Raw genomic sequence first — 19,721 nt, 5'->3', positions numbered from 1 at the left:
AGACAGACACCAGAAAAATATTCTACCACTGCTACTTTGACTCGATTATTCATTATAGTATAATCTCTGGGGTAGTTCAGCAAAAGCCTCAAGGTTCGTAGTATTATAAAAAATCATGAAAAAATGTATGTTGTCAAACATAGACAATCCTGTTGACCACGCTTAAAAGATTTTAAAACACCATCCATTCTTTTTAATATGAAAACGAACATACACTTGACACTTTCCATTTCCACCGCCACCACTTGCCACAGGAATAATTTTAAACTTCCAATATCCCATTTAAAACACTATGCCTAAACACCATAGTACATGGGAGTGAAAATGTACCATAAACTTTAAGGCAGTAATGCATATAATGTGGCTCATTGAAAAGATTGGTCTTTGCTCCTCTGGTGGGAAATGGCAATTAGTCTATTGAAGAAGTCGTTGAGGTTAGTTTCACTGTGTGAACAACGGAATTATAGATTTTATTTTTGTGGTCTGGAAACAGTAATAAATGTGTAGGTGTATCTCAGAAATGTATATAAAATAGTGTAAGCCTCTGTATTTTTCCTAAAATGTTCTTATTGTATAACTTGGCCTGTCTTCTATGCATCAAATCAAATGTTTTGAAAATTCTGTGTAACAGTATGAAGCAAGCACACTTAACATGTCAAAAAAATTTGTTACCAGTAGCTACTTTTGGCATTTTTGCCTTGTTCTGATTCACCTCAATATAACTGTACAAACAATATTTAAAATAAATTAAATGGTTTCTTTCAAAATGAAGATAACTAAATATTTATTATGTGCAAATACTCACCAAAATACAGTGAACTGAAGAATATAAAATCACTAATACATCAATCTAGTCACTAGTTAGAATACCAAAACCTTTTAAGAGGTAATAAAAATTCTGTGTAGATTAGCAGCTGAATATAGTGTCTGCCAACATGACAAATATGAAAACTTGATTTTTGGTTCTGAAATGTCGTGTAGACAACAGACTGGCCATCTTAACTGCACTGATCAAGATACTTCAGATGAAAATGCAAGGGAGAGGTTTCATTTAATAACTTTTTAAAATTTTTGTCCCTATTCACCCAATTTACAGTATCTTTCTGTGAAAAAACATTAACCTATAAAAAAATTTAGAAGAGTATTTTTAGAATTGTGAATGTGAAAATGACATACAGCTGGAGCTCTGTACTGCCATACATTCATTGTTATGTCTTGTAGAAATTAATAAATATCTAGATTTTTAGAAGTTGTTTAACTTATACTATAACAATTTTTTTCTTGCATTTGCAGAACCATAAATGATGCAGAAATGAGTCATAGCACAGTGGATTCTGCAGCAGGAGCTGCCGCTGTTCTGAGGGAGGAGTTAGCATCTGCAGTCAATAGGCAGCAGCAACATCCACCTGCTGCTTCCGCTGCTGGCGCTTCTTCCGAAGTTCACCACACGGCAGATGTTGCGGGTCCTGCTGCAGTATGCTAATATAATATATTTATGTTTGATATAAGATTTTATACCGAAAAACATATAAATGAATGTGTTATCTTACATAAGTTGATATTAATGTATAATGTTGTGTTACATATCACTCTTAATTTCACACAAATGGTTGTACATATAAAAATAGTAGGGTCATTGGTATTGAGAAACATCTGAAGTCACCAAAGCTGGACAAGATACTGGGATCCATAGAGTCCTAACAGATTCTACAGAGAATTTGCAGCTTTGTTGGCCCCTGTCTTAACCACAAGGTACTGAAGGTCTTTTGAAAAAAATTACCTTGCCAACTGGTTGGAAGAAAGACCACGTTGCTCCCATCCGTAAGATGGGTAGAAAAGGTGAGTCAGAAAACTAATGTCCAGTATCATTAATGTTCAATATTTTTAGAAGCTTGGTACGTATTCTCAGCTAAAATGTAATGAGGTTTATCAAACTGAATGACCAGCTCCACGTAACTAGCATGGCTTCCAAAAACATAAATAATGTGAAACCCAACTTGCAGTTGTTTCACAGAACTTCCTGAAAGTCCTGTATCAAGCTAATCAGGTAGATGTAGTATATCCTGACTCTCAGAAAGCATTCGTTTCAGTATCACACCACATATGTAAGATCGAATTAATGCTTCTCACAGGTGAAAGTATTAAAATCCTATTGGTAAACTACAAAAAATCACAACAGAGTGCCATAGGTTTAAGCACTCGTGAAAAGCAGTGAAGTTCACCTATTACTAGGTGCAGAAATCTGATTTAAACCTGAAAGTGATAAGAGTGAGATTTTTGGGAAAAAATTAAGTGGAAGTCGATAGGATAGGTTAATAGGAAATGGTGATGTATTAGTCGCAATAAAGAAATTCTAATCGATCGAGACAGAATGAAGCTGCATGTGATATTGTTTGGCCAAGACTCGGTATTAGGGGAGGGCATAAAATGGTAATTGGATCGTTCAATTTCCCACCAGACTCATCTCCTGGTGTAATCAAAAACTTGAGAGAAAACCTCAGTTTGCTTGTACATAAGTTCCCTAGTCATACTGTAACCATTGGTGGAGACTTTAATCATCCAACAATTAATTGGGCAAATTATTATGATGGTGGTGGGCACAATAAGACATTCTGTGAAAGATCACCAAATGCCTTCTCCGAAAACTACATAGAACATATAGTTAGGAACCCCACTCATGTTGTAAATATATTGGATCTAATGGCAACAAATAGATCTGACCTCTTTGAGGGAGTTCACATTGAAACTGGTATCAATAACAATCATGTGGTTGTGTCAATAATGATTACCAAAGTACAAGGGCCAACTAAAACAAGCAGAAAATATATACATTCAGTAAATTAGGTAAAAAAAATCAGTAATGTCATATCTCAATGAGGAATTTGAAACTTTCAGCACAGGGCAGGAGCATCTGGAAGAACTATAGCTCACATTTAAAATAATACTTCGCCACGTACTGGATAGACATGTATGGAGTAGAACAATCTATAATGGGAGGGAGCCTTCATGGTATACAGCCATTCCAAAGAAACAGAGATGCAAATGGCTGAAAGCAAGGGAAAACTACAGCTGTAATTTTTCCCAAGGGCATGCAGCTTTACTGTATGGTTAAATGATGATGGCGTCCTCTCGGGTAAAATATTTCAGAGGTTAAATTGTCCCCCATTCGGATCTCCAGGCAGAAACTACTCAAGAGGAGATCGTTATCAGGAGAAATAAAACTGGCATTCTATGGATCGGAGTGTGGAATATCAGATCCCTTAATTGAGCAGGTAGGTTAGAAAATTTAAAAAGGGAAATGGATAGGTTAAAGTTATAGTGGGAATTAGTGATGTTCGGTGTCAGGAGGAACCTGACTTTTGGTCAGGTGAATACAGGGTTATAAATACAAAATCAAATAGGGCTAATGCGGGAGTAGGTTTAATAATGAATAAAAAAAATAGGAGTGTGGGGTAAGCTACTACAAACAACATAGTGAACGCATTATTGTGGCCAAGATAGACACGGAGCCCACGCCTAATACAGTAGTACAAGTTTATATGCCAACTAGCTCTGCAGATGATGAAGAAATTGATAAAATGTATGATGAGATAAAAGAAATTATTCAGGTAGTGAAGGGAGACGAAAATTTAGTAGTCATGGGTGACTTGAATCCGAGAGTAGTAAAAGGGAGAGAAGGAAACATAGTAGGTGAATATGGATTGCGGGTAAGAAACGAAGGAGGAAGCCATCTGGTAGAATTTTGCACAGAGCGTAACTTAATCATAGCTAACACTTGGTTCAAGAATCATAAAAGAAGGTTGTATACATGGAAGAGTCCTGGAGATACTATAAGGTATCAGATAGATTATATAATGGTAACACAGAGATTTTAAATTGTAAGACATTTCCAGGGGCAGACGTGGGCTCTGACCACAATTTATTGGTTATGAACTGTAGATTAAAACTGAAGAAACTGCAAAAAGGTGGGAATTTAAGGACATGGGACCTGGATAAACTGAAAGAACCAGAGGTTGTACAGAGTTTCAGGGAGAGCATAAGGGAACAATTGACAGGAATGGGGGAAAGAAATACAGTAGAAGAAGAATGGGTAGCTCTGAGGGATGAAGTAGTGAAGGCAGCAGAGGATCAAGTAGCTAAAAAGACGAGGGCTAGTAGAAATCCTTGGGTAACAGAAGAAATATTGAATTTAATTGATGAAAGGAGAAAATATAAAAATGCAGTAAATGAAGCAGGCAAAAAGGAATACAAACGTCTCAAAAATGAGATCGACAGGAAGTGCAAAATGGCTAAGCAGGGATGGCTAGAGGACAAATGTAAGGATGTAGGGGCTTGTCTCACTAGGGGTAAGATAGATACTGCCTACAGGAAAATTAGAGAGACCCCCGGACAAGAGAGAGCCACTGGTATGAATATCAAGAGCTCAGATGGAAACCCAGTTCTGAGCAAAGAAGGGAAAGCAGAAAGGTGGAAGGAGTATATAGAGGGACTATACAAGGGCTATGTACTTGAGGACAATATTATGGAAATGGAAGAGGATGTAGATGAAGATGAAATGGGAGATACGATACTGCGTAAAGAGTTTGACAGAGCACTGAAAGACCTGAGTCGAAACAAGGCCACGGGAGTAGACAACATTCCATTAGAACTACTGATGGCCTTGGGAGAGCCAGTCCTGACAAAACTCTACCATCTGGTGAGAAAGATGTATGAGACAGGTGAAATACCCTCAGACTTCAAGAAGAACATAATTATTCCAATCCCACAGAAAACAGGTGTTGACAGATGTGAAAATTACCAAACTATCAGTTTAATAAGTCACAGCTGCAAAATACTAATCCAAATTCTTTACAGATGAATGGAAAAACTAGTAGAAGCCGACCTCTGGGAAGATCAGTTTGGATTCCGTAGAAATGTTGGAACACGTGAGGCAATGCTGACCTTACGGCTTATCTTAGAAGAAACATTAAGGAAAAGCAAACCTACATTTCTAGCATTTGTAGATTTAGAGAAAGCTTTTGACAATGTTGACTGGAATACTCTTTTTCAAATTCTGAAGGTGGCAGGGGTAAAATTCAGGGAGCAAAAGGCTATTTACAATTTGTACAAAAACAGATAGCAGTTATAAGAGCCAAGGGCCATAGAAGGGAAGCAGTGGTTGGTAAGGGAGTGAGACAGGTTTGTAGCCTATCCACGATGTTATTCAATCTGTAGATTGAGCCAGCAGTAAAGGAATCAAAAGAAAAATTCAGTGTAGGTATTAAAATCCATGGAGAAGAAATAAAAACTTTGAGGTTTGACGATGACATTGTAATTCTGTCAGAGACAGCAAAGGACTTGGAAGAGCAGTTGAACAGAATGGACAGTGTCTTGAAAGGAGGATATAAGGTGAACATAAACAAAAGCAAAAGGAGGATAATGGAATGTAGTTGAATTAAGTTGGGTGATGCTTAGGAATTAGATTAGGAAATGAGAAATTTAAAGTAGTAAAGGAGTTTTGCTATTTGGGGAGCAAAATAACTGATGATGGTCGAAGTAGAGAGGATATAAAATGTAGACTTGCAATGGGAAGGAAAGCGTTTCTGAAGAAGAGAAATTTGTTAACATCGAGTATAGATTTAAGTGTCAGGAAGTCGTTTCTGAGAGTATTTGTATGGAGTGTAGCCATGTATGGAAGTGAAACATGGACGATAAATAGTTTGGACAAGAAGAGAATAGAAGCTTTCGAAATGTGGTGCTACAGAAGTATGCTGAAGATTGGATGGGTAGATCACATAAGTAATGTGGAGGTATTGAATAGAATTGTGGAGAAGAGGAGATTGTGGCACAACTTGACTAGAAGAAGGGACCGGTTGGTAGGACATGTTCTGAGGCATCTAGGGATCACAAATTTAGCATTTGAGGGCAGCGTGGAGGGTAAAAATCGTAGAGGGAGACCAAGAGATGAATACACTAAGCAGATTCAGAAGGATGTAGGTTGCAGTAAGTACTGGGAGATGAAGCAGCTTGCACAGGATAGAGTAACATGGACAGCTGCATCAAACCAGTCTCAGGACTGAAGACCACAACACAACAACGACAACAATTACTGCACCTCCAGAGGCATTCAAATAATCATTCTTCCCGTGCTCCATATGTGAGTGGAATGGGAAGAAATCCTAACAACTGCTGCAATGGGATGTACCTTCTGCCATTCACCTCATGGTGGCTTTCAGAATGTAGATGTAGATTGAAGTTGGTGACTCGATTGAGAATTCCTTGTTAGGGAGGATGTGGCATGGTGTTTTGGATGGAGAACTATTGATAAATTTAAAAATAAATTCAGTTGTGCCTAAGAGAAGTGTATTGAAACCCAAGCTCTTCATGTTGTATGTTAATGATTGCAGATGATGTCAACAATACCCTCAGACTTTTTGCAGATGATGCAGTTATGTATAGTAAGGTACTATCTGGAAAAAGCTGCACTAATATCTATGCAGATCTTGATAAAATTTCTACATGGTGCAGGGATTGACGACTTGCTTGAGATATATAGAAACGTGAAACTTTGCGTTTAGCAAAATTTCATGTTTTGCTATCTTATGATTAAAATATCAGCTAGTCACAATTGGACTCAGTCTATCCATACAATTACATGGATGTGGTGTAACAGTTTGTGGAGGTATGAAATGGTATGATCATGTAGGCTGAATTGTAGATAAAACGACTAGCAGCCTTAGATTCATTGGTAGGATACTGGGAAGAGCAGTCTGTTTAGAAAGAACACTGCTTACAAAAGCGTAATGGGACACATTGCAAATAGGGTGAACAGAGGATACTGAACATGTATATAGAAATGGAGCGTGGAAGTTCACTGGCTTATTTGACTCCCAGGAAACTATCAGATAATGCACAAAATGTGAACTGAAAGACATTCGAATATACAGGAGGAATGGTCAATATTCAGGGATATGAGAACAATGATCATTAGAAGTAAAAAAAAAGTTTAGTAAACATGGGCTCTAAAATGTGTACCGTAAGAGCTATAAACGCTGGTGCAGTGGAAGTAATGGGTTTCACAGTATTGAAGATGAAAAAGTGCTTATAGCTCGTAAGGTGTGCGTTTTAGAGCTCATAGTTACTTGATTTTCCTGAATACTGGTCATTCTTCCTGGGATACCCTATAGACACCAACTATCTTATGGAAGACTACTGACAAAGTTTCAAGAAGCAGTAATATTTGAGGACTGTTAGAATTATACTACAACCTCCTTCATGTTGCTTCTGTAGGGACCATGAAGGCGAGAGCACATTAATTACAATGCATGTGGAGGCATTTAAATGGTCATTTTTCCCACACTGTATATGCAAATGGAATCGGAAGAAATCCTGATGTGTGGCACAGTGAGAAGTACCATTTACTATCCACAGTACAGCTGTTTGCAGAGCATAACTGTTGATGTAGATACATTTATTGAGAACTCTCTGTGAGCAACTTTCATGTGGATTTTTAGGATTTACATTGTTCTTAGCATTCTTTATTTTTGGAAAACTGCTTTGAGACTGTGCTGTGTAAGTTAAAATTTAAAACCACTGGCATTGTCCTCACCTGGTTTTGAATCTCCCTATCCCATTTATTCTTATTCTACATAGTTTTTCTAGCACTGGGAAACCGGCCCATTTGACATTTTCATTCATATTGGTCAACATAAATGTCGTCCAACTATGTGATTTGTTCACTATCAGCTTGGAGGTCAGTGCAGGTGCCCAAAAATTTCAATTTTGAATCCTGGCTGCTTCTAAGTTTCTGCATTTTTCACCTGTGTCAACACTTTATGTATGTGGGAAGTAAGAGTTAACATGATTCTGATTCCATGTTACATTGAAACTGTCACCAGAATTAGCTCGGTGAGTGAGTTAGCTCGGTGAGTGAGTTAGCTCGGTGAGTGAGTTAGCTCGGTGAGTGAGTTAGCTCGGTGAGTGAGTTAGCTCGGTGAGTGAGTTAGCTCGGTGAGTGAGTTAGCTCGGTGAGTGAGTTAGCTCGGTGAGTGAGTTAGCTCGGTGAGTGAGTTAGCTCGGTGAGTGAGTTAGCTCGGTGAGTGAGTTAGCTCGGTGAGTGAGTTAGCTCGGTGAGTGAGTTAGCTCGGTGAGTGAGTTAGCTCGGTGAGTGAGTTAGCTCGGTGAGTGAGTTAGCTCGGTGAGTGAGTTAGCTCGGTGAGTGAGTTAGCTCGGTGAGTGAGTTAGCTCGGTGAGTGAGTTAGCTCGGTGAGTGAGTTAGCTCGGTGAGTGAGTTAGCTCGGTGAGTGAGTTAGCTCGGTGAGTGAGTTAGCTCGGTGAGTGAGTTAGCTCGGTGAGTGAGTTAGCTCGGTGAGTGAGTTAGCTCGGTGAGTGAGTTAGCTCGGTGAGTGAGTTAGCTCGGTGAGTGAGTTAGCTCGGTGAGTGGGTTAGCTCGGTGAGTGGGTTAGCTCGGTGAGTGGGTTAGCTCGGTGAGTGGGTTAGCTCGGTGAGTGGGTTAGCTCGGTGAGTGGGTTAGCTCGGTGAGTGGGTTAGCTCGGTGAGTGGGTTAGCTCGGTGAGTGGGTTAGCTCGGTGAGTGGGTTAGCTCGGTGAGTGGGTTAGCTCGGTGAGTGGGTTAGCTCGGTGAGTGGGTTAGCTCGGTGAGTGGGTTAGCTCGGTGAGTGGGTTAGCTCGGTGAGTGGGTTAGCTCGGTGAGTGGGTTAGCTCGGTGAGTGGGTTAGCTCGGTGAGTGGGTTAGCTCGGTGAGTGGGTTAGCTCGGTGAGTGGGTTAGCTCGGTGAGTGGGTTAGCTCGGTGAGTGGGTTAGCTCGGTGAGTGGGTTAGCTCGGTGAGTGGGTTAGCTCGGTGAGTGGGTTAGCTCGGTGAGTGGGTTAGCTCGGTGAGTGGGTTAGCTCGGTGAGTGGGTTAGCTCGGTGAGTGGGTTAGCTCGGTGAGTGGGTTAGCTCGGTGAGTGGGTTAGCTCGGTGAGTGGGTTAGCTCGGTGAGTGGGTTAGCTCGGTGAGTGGGTTAGCTCGGTGAGTGGGTTAGCTCGGTGAGTGGGTTAGCTCGGTGAGTGGGTTAGCTCGGTGAGTGGGTTAGCTCGGTGAGTGGGTTAGCTCGGTGAGTGGGTTAGCTCGGTGAGTGGGTTAGCTCGGTGAGTGGGTTAGCTCGGTGAGTGGGTTAGCTCGGTGAGTGGGTTAGCTCGGTGAGTGGGTTAGCTCGGTGAGTGGGTTAGCTCGGTGAGTGGGTTAGCTCGGTGAGTGGGTTAGCTCGGTGAGTGGGTTAGCTCGGTGAGTGGGTTAGCTCGGTGAGTGGGTTAGCTCGGTGAGTGGGTTAGCTCGGTGAGTGGGTTAGCTCGGTGAGTGGGTTAGCTCGGTGAGTGGGTTAGCTCGGTGAGTGGGTTAGCTCGGTGAGTGGGTTAGCTCGGTGAGTGGGTTAGCTCGGTGAGTGGGTTAGCTCGGTGAGTGGGTTAGCTCGGTGAGTGGGTTAGCTCGGTGAGTGGGTTAGCTCGGTGAGTGGGTTAGCTCGGTGAGTGGGTTAGCTCGGTGAGTGGGTTAGCTCGGTGAGTGGGTTAGCTCGGTGAGTGGGTTAGCTCGGTGAGTGGGTTAGCTCGGTGAGTGGGTTAGCTCGGTGAGTGGGTTAGCTCGGTGAGTGGGTTAGCTCGGTGAGTGGGTTAGCTCGGTGAGTGGGTTAGCTCGGTGAGTGGGTTAGCTCGGTGAGTGGGTTAGCTCGGTGAGTGGGTTAGCTCGGTGAGTGGGTTAGCTCGGTGAGTGGGTTAGCTCGGTGAGTGGGTTAGCTCGGTGAGTGGGTTAGCTCGGTGAGTGGGTTAGCTCGGTGAGTGGGTTAGCTCGGTGAGTGGGTTAGCTCGGTGAGTGGGTTAGCTCGGTGAGTGGGTTAGCTCGGTGAGTGGGTTAGCTCGGTGAGTGGGTTAGCTCGGTGAGTGGGTTAGCTCGGTGAGTGGGTTAGCTCGGTGAGTGGGTTAGCTCGGTGAGTGGGTTAGCTCGGTGAGTGGGTTAGCTCGGTGAGTGGGTTAGCTCGGTGAGTGGGTTAGCTCGGTGAGTGGGTTAGCTCGGTGAGTGGGTTAGCTCGGTGAGTGGGTTAGCTCGGTGAGTGGGTTAGCTCGGTGAGTGGGTTAGCTCGGTGAGTGGGTTAGCTCGGTGAGTGGGTTAGCTCGGTGAGTGGGTTAGCTCGGTGAGTGGGTTAGCTCGGTGAGTGGGTTAGCTCGGTGAGTGGGTTAGCTCGGTGAGTGGGTTAGCTCGGTGAGTGAGTTAGCTACCACACACACAGTAAAGCCTTTTGTGTGTTAAATTTCAATGAGGAAAGGAATGTGTTGGAAAAACTAAATAGAGGAGGGGATGGGAAGGTAGGGTACCAGTGTAGATTTTAGGGAGTAATTTATATGGTACTAGTGGGAGCTCTAAAATGCAAATGTTATAGGGAAAGACTGAGAGTGGACCGTACACAACAAATAACTCAGGACATTGGGTGTAAATGCTATTCTGAGATGAGATATGTGTACCAAAAGAAAGCTAACTATTCAGAAAACTTTTTGGGGAGGGGGGGGGGGGAGAGAGAGAGAGAGAGAGAGAGAGAGAGAGAGAGAGAGAAAGAATCTGTACTCATGATAATGATATATTGGTGCAGTACACCAGACATCTGGAGTATGGTTTTTAGACAATTTTCCATGCTTGGTGAGGCAAATACTGGGCTGATCTGCCATCTCTGCTTCAGAAAACATTGTGCGCAAACAGTTAAAATTAAATAATGTGCAGAAGTCACATTAACTGATGGCTGTGGAGTTGGGAAGAGCATCCAGCCAGGAAGCTAAAAGTAAGTTATTGCTAGAGTGTGAAATAAATAACAAGAGATTCCTGCAGCCATGGGACATTAGAGGTGGAGAAGAGGGAGTAAGAGGGGAAGGAAGGAGGTTGCATAAGGAAGGAGTATATAGATGTGGAGGGGAGGGGGGGTAGTGCAGCTTTGTGATATTGAAAAATGATAGCAAAACAATAATAGTTTTATAATGAGTGAAAAATCAAACAGTGGAAAATCCAGGATGGAATGTAACAATATTAAAGAAGGAAATTTGCTACTCACCATATAGCGGAGATGCGGAGTCACAATAGGTACAAAAAAAGATTCACACAATTATAGCTTTCGGCCATTAAGGCCTTTGTTTCATTAACAGATATTTTACATCTACTACGTGTATACAAGGAAAAGGGTGAGGGTGACATATAAGATGATTTGCCAAAGTCTTTATTTGCATTTTCAGTCACATGATACGTTCGATAGGCTATGACGTCCCGATCGACGAAGCTCTCCAATCCTGATACATTTGGTACGCCTGTACCTCCTCGTATGATTGCAACTGTTAACCAGCCATTACCATGCGAGAAGGTATCATTCAGATCAATACTAAAGTTTAATCTGCAACCACAGAATACGGCGGGTCCATCCAGTAGAGAGTGTGCGGCGACAGACTTGATAGTATTCTTTTTCTTGTCGGCAGCGGAAGTTGTCATTTCGACGTCTTCAATTGTTTTATATATTGTCTGTCTTGCACGACGACAATATCTTCTGTAAGGGGTGTGTGTGTGTGTGTGTGTGTGTGTGTGTGTGTGTGTGTGTGTGTGTGTGTGTGTGTGTTTTTGTGTTTTTGTGTGTGTGTGTGTGTGTGTGTGTGTGTTTTTGTGTGTGTGTGTGTGTGTGTGTGTTTTTGTGTGTGTGTGTGTGTGTGTGTGTTTTTGTGTGTGTGTGTGTGTGTGTGTGTGTGTTTTTGTGTGTGTGTGTGTGTGTGTGTGTGTGTTTTTGTGTGTGTGTGTTTTTGTGTGTGTGTGTTTTTGTGTGTGTGTGTTTTTGTGTGTGTGTGTGTGTGTGTGTGTGTTTTTGTGTGTGTGTGTGTGTGTGTGTGTGTGTTTTTGTGTGTGTGTGTGTGTTTTTGTGTGTTTTTGTGTGTGTGTTTTTGTGTGTGTGTTTTTGTGTGTTTTTGTGTGTTTGTGTGTGTTTGTGTGTGTGTGTTTTTGTGTGTGTGTTTTTGTGTGTTTTTGTGTGTGTGTGTGTTTTTGTGTGTTTTTGTGTGTGTGTGTGTTTTTGTGTGTTTTTGTGTGTGTGTTTTTGTGTGTGTGTTTTTGTGTGTGTGTGTGTGTTTTTGTGTGTGTGTGTGTGTTTTTGTGTGTGTGTGTTTTTGTGTGTGTGTGTGTGTGTGTGTTTTTGTGTGTGTGTGTGTGTGTGTGTGTTTTTGTGTGTGTGCGTGTTTTTGTGTGTGTGCGTGTTTTTGTGTGTTTGTGTGTGTTTGTTTTTGTGTGTGTGTTTGTTTTTGTGTGTGTGTGTGTGTGTGTGTGTGTGTGTGTGTTTTGTGTTTTTTTTGTGTGTGTGTGTGTTTTGTGTTTTTTTTTTTGTGTGTGTGTTTTGTGTGTGTGTGTGTGTGTGTGTGTGTGTGTGTGTGTGTGTGTGTGTGTGTTTTTAAGACAGAGGTCTTAATGACCGAAAGCTATAATTACGTGAATCTTTTTGTTGTGCCTGTTGCGACTCTATAAGGAGTGATATACTTAGTATCACCCTTATCAATGTTTGTGCATATAAAAAAAGTGCAGGTTAATAACTGAAACTTTGCTCTGTATTTATACGTTTCAGGAACTGAGCGGAACAGAGATGATCATAGCAAGTCTCCTAGCAGGGGCAACGGCTGGAGCAGCTGCTAAAACAACAATAGCACCACTTGATAGGACCAAAATTAATTTTCAGGTATGATTGTTAATGATAACTATCATGTCTCACTGTAATCATTTCTTTGTGTATAGAGCATGATAGCAACATAGGGAATGCCATTTTTATATCTACCTTTTGAATTATTCTCTCCATAGACCCTCCTTATTGTGGTTAACAGCTGTTCTTTACATATGGTACCAACATTTTGCCTACTTGTTAGATTTCACTATTTCCCATGTCCTTTGTCGACCTTATTGCAAAGCCACTTTTTGTAGCTATTGCCTTAAAAGTGATCTCATTCCTTACGGGAGATAGTTAAGAGAGAACTTGTCGTCACAAGTGTTTTTTCAGTGTACCTGTTTCTGAAGACACTTTTGTGAGTTGGATTTAGAAATATAATTTTCTCATTCTGGATTGGCCATCAAACTCGGGCTTTATACTGATGTGGAGTGAGTTAACTGGCTACTTTGATGTTACTAAACTTCCCACTCTTAGATCTTATTGACACTACCCTTTGCAAAATTAACTCCAATTGCCAGTCATCCCCTCAGTTTAGCAGGACAGACACCATCTGCAATTTCCTCAGCTACATGGGCATAACAAGGAGTATGAAACACATTTATGTTCAGCTAACACCAATCATAATTAATTAATGTTGTAGAGTTTTGTACCAATATGGCTCACACGCCTTTGTGTGTGTGTTCTTTGTGTTCGCTGAGTGTGGAGTATCAGATATACAAAATTAACAGAAACTTTAGTGGATGAAAGTCTTTTCAGTTTGCCATAATATAAACATTATCAGAATTATTTATTGGCCTAAATAGTAATTTACCGAGTAAAACATTGTTTAAGTAGAAATTCTCTAAATTCTAAAACAAAGATGATGTGACTTACCAAATGAAAGTGCTGGCAGGTCGATAGACACACACACACAAACAAACACACAAAATTCAAGCTTTCACAACCAACGGTTGCTTCATCAGGAAAGAGGGAAGGAGAGGGAAAGACGAAAGGATGTGGGTTTTAAGGGAGAGGGTAAGGAGTCATTCCAATCCCGGGAGCGGAAAGACTTACCTTAGGGGGAAAAAAGGACAGGTATACACTCGCGCGCACACACACACACACACACACACACACACACACACACACACGCTGCTTCATCTGAGATGTGGAAGTCATTTGTGTAAACAAGGAATAATAAGGGACTTAGAATACTGCTTTGCGGCACTCCTATTTCCACTTTTTTTGCATGTGATACTAAATTTATTTTGTGGGTGGAGTAATCTGACATCAGGCCTACAGTCTGTGTTCTGTTTTGTTTTCTAGGTATGATTCAAACCACTTTTTCCCTGTCCCATGAATACCTAATGCTTCCAGTGTTTCTAAAAGAATGCCATGATTGGCAGTGTCAGATTTTTTGGAGAGATCTAAATTTATTCCTACTATGCTGTTTCTTGTTGTACATTTTTGATTATTTGTTCATTGTAGCTCATTAATGCTGTTTTTGTATTTTTACCTGCTTGGAAGTCATGCTGATTTTTATTTAGTAACTTATAGTCATTTAGATATTTGTTGATTCTATGCTTCATTAATTTTTCTATTATTTTGGAAAATGCTGGAAAGAGGGATATTGGCTGATAGTTTTTTTACCTTATGCTTGTCGCTGTTTATTAATAATGGCTTCACTTTTAACATTTTCATCCTTGTCGGTAACACTCCTTCATTAAATGGTTACTTGGCTGTGTATGCCAAGGGCCTTGTGTTTTGAGCAGCTGTCATTGTTATGGTATAAACAGGCTCCTCATCTACTCCTGCTAACGTTTTAGGTTTCAAGCTTTTTATTACTTTGAACACTTCGTGTTCATCTGTTGGATCTGTCTTCGTGCAACAAGCAGCTTTTGGAAATTCATGGTTTTGTATTTCGAGCTTAATAAAGTTGTAGCATTTATGAAATAATTGTTGATGTAATTTAGCAAATCCTGTTTTTTAATATTGGCATTTTCTGTGTTTTTGAGAATGATATCCTGGTCTTCGCATCTCTTTCCTGTTTGTCGTCACAATACTCCATGTGGCTTTTGATTTGCTATCGGACTGTCTTATTAAGTTGTCATCACTCACAAATTTTGAATTGGCAGTTACTGACACCTTTGTACTGAAGAGACTTCCAACAGATGCAAATGGGAGCACTGCTGCTATGAAAGCTCATGGAAATACTTTGTTGGAACAGCTGCAATTGGGCAGTATGTGGCTTTCGAATACAGTGAAAACTGGTATGTAGGACACATTTCTCAGCCATCATATGAATTTAAAGATATGGAAATTTACTACACGTCTCCTGCTGATTCACGATTCATTTCATGACCCAGTAGGAATGATACTGTTTGGGTCTCCTTTTCCAGTGTTATACACTCCTGGAAATGGAAAAAAGAACACATTGACACCGGTGTGTCAGACCCACCATACTTGCTCCGGACAGTGCGAGAGGGCTGTACAAGCAATGATCACACGCACGGCACAGCGGACACACCAGGAACCGCGGTGTTGGCCGTCGAATGGCGCTAGCTGCGCAGCATTTGTGCACCGCCGCCGTCAGTGTCAGCCAGTTTGCCGTGGCATACGGAGCTCCATCGCAGTCTTTAACACTGGTAGCATGCCGCGACAGCGTGGACGTGAACCGTATGTGCAGTTGACGGACTTTGAGCGAGGGCGTATAGTGGGCATGCGGGAGGCCGGGTGGACGTACTGCCGAATTGCTCAACACGTGGGGCGTGAGGTCTCCACAGTACATCGATGTTGTCGCCAGTGGTCGGCGGAAGGTGCACGTGCCCGTCGACCTGGGACCGGACCGCAGCGACGCACGGATGCACGCCAAGACCGTAGGATCCTACGCAGTGCCGTAGGGGACCGCACCGCCACTTCCCAGCAAATTAGGGACACTGTTGCTCCTAGGGTATCGGCGAGGACCATTCGCAACCGTCTCCATGAAGCTGGGCTACGGTCCCGCACACCGTTAGGCCGTCTTCCGCTCACGCCCCAACATCGTGCAGCCCGCCTCCAGTGGTGTCGCGACAGGCGTGAATGGAGGGACGAATGGAGACGTGTCGTCTTCAGCGATGAGAGTCGCTTCTGCCTTGGTGCCAATGATGGTCGTATGCGTGTTTGGTGCCGTGCAGGTGAGCGCCACAATCAGGACTGCATACGACCGAGGCACACAGGGCCAACACCCGGCATCATGGTGTGGGGAGCGATCTCCTACACTGGCCGTACACCACTGGTGATCGTCGAGGGGACACTGAATACTGCACGGTACATCCAAACCGTCATCGAACCCATCGTTCTACCATTCCTAGACCGGCAAGGGAACTTGCTGTTCCAACAGGACAATGCACGTCCGCATGTATCCCGTGCCACCCAACGTGCTCTAGAAGGTGTAAGTCAAGTACCCTGGCCAGCAAGATCTCCGGATCTGTCCCCCATTGAGCATGTTTGGGACTGGATGAAGCGTCGTCTCACGCGGTCTGCACGTCCAGCACAAACGCTGGTCCAACTGAGGCGCCAGGTGGAAATGGCATGGCAAGCCGTTCCACAGGACTACATCCAGCATCTCTACGATCGTCTCCATGGGAGAATAGCAGCCTGCATTGCTGCGAAAGGTGGATATACACTGTACTAGTGCCGACATTGTGCATGCTCTGTTGCCTGTGTCTATGTGCTTGTGGTTCTGTCAGTGTGATCATGTGATGTATCTGACCCCAGGAATGTGTCAATAAAGTTTCCCCTTCCTGGGACAATGAATTCACGGTGTTCTTATTTCCATTTCCAGGATTGTATGTAGGGTGAATGTTCCATCATTAAAAAGGGACAGTGTGCAATTGTATAAACTTGCCAGTAAGTGTATGAAAAAAAAATCGTATCTCTCAGCTTGAAGTGAACTTATTTTGTTTTTCGATCAAGGAAAACAAAGCTATATGCAATGCATATTTGAATTTGTTTACAAAATTGTTCTTTGCAGAATTTTTGTATTGATATATACTAGCATATATTTAAAAAGCTATTAATCTCTCTCATTATTGCTTGCATCTTCCCTTATGTTTCACTGACGTTATCTTTTAATGTGCAGTAACATAATAAGGATACATCACTTCATTTGTGCATCCAAGCTCTTGTAATTCTACACGCCAAAAAGACTTTTAACAGTTTTCGGCTCTCGTGTATTTAGAGTTCTGACCAAAGGTCAGTCAGAAATATTTTAGGAACAAGTTTTCAATGAATACACATGGTTTTTGTTTCCCAGTTCCCTGTAGTTTTGAATATGGGTGGCATGTTTAAGTGACATTTTCATTGTATTCTTTGTCAGTGAATAAAGTTAGTTAGGGCATTCTTCTTTGCACCTAAGATTGCTGTGAGGTACTTAAATATTTAAGCAAAAATTAAAGTTGAAATTCCACTGTCTAAATCATCCCTCCCCCTTCCCTCCAGGACTTTGAAGTTCGTCAAATTTGACATCTTTTTTGTAATGGCTTCTGGCTTCACCTTTAACCCCCCCCCCCCCCCCCCCCCCGAAGGTAAGAACTACTAATTGCAGTGCCAAATGCTTTTCATTATTATTTATACTTAATACTAGGTCTACAGAGTTACAGTGCACAAGGTGAGGTCTCTTCTGTTTCCCTGTGCAAAATTGATTTTTTAAAAAAATCAGGAATTTAAGGCACAGCATAAAAAAGTGTTTTTTTCAACATTTTTCATTAAAAAATGTGAATAATGTAGCCTACTTTTTATACATTATATCAGCTTGATGGTTATATACTAGATGCATAAAAAGATGGTGCCTGTAGGTCAACTCATTATTAGTAGTAGTCCTATGAAAATAGGGAAACTTGCACCTGGCTAATGACCAGGTACACGCCCTTGAGTCTTCAAACCTGAATTTATCAAAAACGGTTAGAATTAGGACAATGTTATTTGGCAGTTTTAATATTAACACATGCAGGTATCCATGTACCAAATAAAACTAAATTCTGAAATGGTCATCTTAGGATCAACCTAAATATCTGTGACTTGACTTGGAATGACTCCATTAACAAACTTCAAATTTTTCATTTTTTCTCTCTGAATTTTAATTTCTTTTTTATATTTTTCCTCAGTTGATTCACTGCTTGCTCAATATAAAGATTGAATAACATCAGGAATATGTTGCAATCCTGTCCCCTTGCATTCTCATTTACTGCTTCCCTCTCATGTCCTTAGACTCTTATAGCTGCAATCTGGTTTATTTTTGGGTTAAAGATAACATATTTTCGTCCTTTTATTTTATTCCTGCTACTTTCATAATTTCAAAGAGGTACTCCGGTTAATACTGTCAAAAACTTTGCCTGAATCTACAGTTTCTACACAGGTGTGCAGTACATAACAATGAAAGTAACTTTAACCTGATGTGTCACTGCCAAGTAATGTAACTCGTTGAAACTTGGACCGTACATGGAAAGAACTGCAATAGCATAGTACAGAATCTAACTGAAAGAAATACAAAATAAGTTGAACAGAAATGATACTTTTATTCAAAGACAAAGGTACACTGATATCATAGCAATTAGAGGTTGCCCTTTGACCGTTACAAACAGAGGCACATGGTTCTTGATAGGGTGTGTGTTCACCATGGACCACAGTGCATGCTCTGCAATATTCTGGCTTGTTGGCCACAATGTGATAAGGAGTTCTTGTGGCAGGGATTTCCATTCCTCCACCAACACATTTAATAATTGCTGGATGGTTATTAGTAGAAGTGGATGTGCTGCAATACATCTACCCAATACTTCCGCACTTGTTCAATAGGATTTAAGCCTGGGCAATGTGCTGAATGTGCCCTCATTTTCAAGGCTGCTCCACTTGCGCTGTTCGATGCAGTCACACATTGTTATCCATAAAAATTAAGTCAAGTGGAATGTATCCTGAAAAGATGCACAGGGGAAGGAATACAGTGTCACAATGACATTGACTGGTGAGTGTATCATGTTAAAATATTTAGAGGTCAGTATGCCTGTGCAACGTAATGACACCCCAAGCGTGAACGCCTGGACCACAAAACCATCATATTTGGCAATTTTCCTGGGTGCATTGTGTGTACCCACTTCTCTCTGTATGAGGGTACATTCAGAATCACAATGTAGACTGAATCTGCTGTTTATCTGAGAAGAGCATATGATCTCACTAGTCACTGTACTAGTATCTGTGCTCTTGACACCATCACAAATGATGCCACTGATGCTGAAGTGCCAATGGAACATAATATGCTGGTCAAAGAAACACTCACGTTGAGTCGCTGTGCCGCAGTAGATGTTGAGATTGTATGTGTCTTCAGGCATGTTAAATGTGGTTACAATTGCACCTGCTGTTTGACTTGGGTATCTTCTTGCCTGTTGCACAATGTAGCAGTTGGCATAAGTTTTCGAAGTATTGTAGCACATCATAATGTGAAAAATTATGCTGGAGAAAGCAACATTTGGCTATGCTTATAGTGGCCTTATTCTGGGTTACCTTATTCAACTGCCTCGTGTTGCAAGGCCAACCCCATTTGGTGTTGTTATCACACTAATCGTACACCATGTGACATCCAGCTGTCTGTGTACTGTGTATGCCTGGGAGACCACTGAGAACATGCTCACATTCTTTCTTTCATTTCCACAGAATTTTTAATATGTTATGTCACTTTATCTGTATCGTCCCTCAGTTTTGCAGAGCCAGGTATAAGCAAAGGTCTTTTCTTCAGTCTCTCTTCTAAGACATGTGATAGGGTCAGTGCTGCCTCAGGTGTTCCTCCATTTCTCAGGAACCCAAACTGGTCTTCACAGAGGTCAACATTTGCCAGTTTTCCCATTCTCCTATAATTGTGTTAATATTTTACAACCATGATTTGTTAAATTGACAGTTTGATAATATTTGGACATGCCAGCACTTGCTTTCTTTGGAATGAGAATTCAGGGTATCTTGCTTCTCCTGTATATCGTGTATAGTAAGTGCAATACTTTTGTCATATTTC

At 41.6% G+C, this 19,721-nt stretch overlaps 1 protein-coding gene across 2 annotated transcripts in view; it reads left to right on the top strand.

Annotated features, from left to right (window-relative positions):
* LOC124712433 (mitochondrial coenzyme A transporter SLC25A42) overlaps nt 1-19,721 on the top strand; it is a 213,088-nt gene that overhangs the window by 116,297 nt on the left and 77,070 nt on the right. For both annotated transcript variants that reach the window (XR_007005579.1, XM_047242732.1), the window contains exons 2-3: nt 1,294-1,474; nt 12,611-12,721. Coding sequence is in view for 1 of the 2 variants with exons in the window: in XM_047242732.1 (XP_047098688.1) it covers nt 1,313-1,474; nt 12,611-12,721 (273 nt within the window). In the remaining variant the exon portion in view is untranslated. The remainder of the gene's footprint in view (nt 1-1,293; nt 1,475-12,610; nt 12,722-19,721) is intronic.

This window comes from Schistocerca piceifrons, chromosome 1 (genome assembly GCF_021461385.2).
Source record: "Schistocerca piceifrons isolate TAMUIC-IGC-003096 chromosome 1, iqSchPice1.1, whole genome shotgun sequence".
Classification (NCBI taxonomy): Eukaryota; Metazoa; Arthropoda; class Insecta; order Orthoptera; family Acrididae; genus Schistocerca; species Schistocerca piceifrons.
Note: the sequence above shows the minus strand (reverse complement) of the source record. Positions and strands in the feature narration are given on the sequence as shown.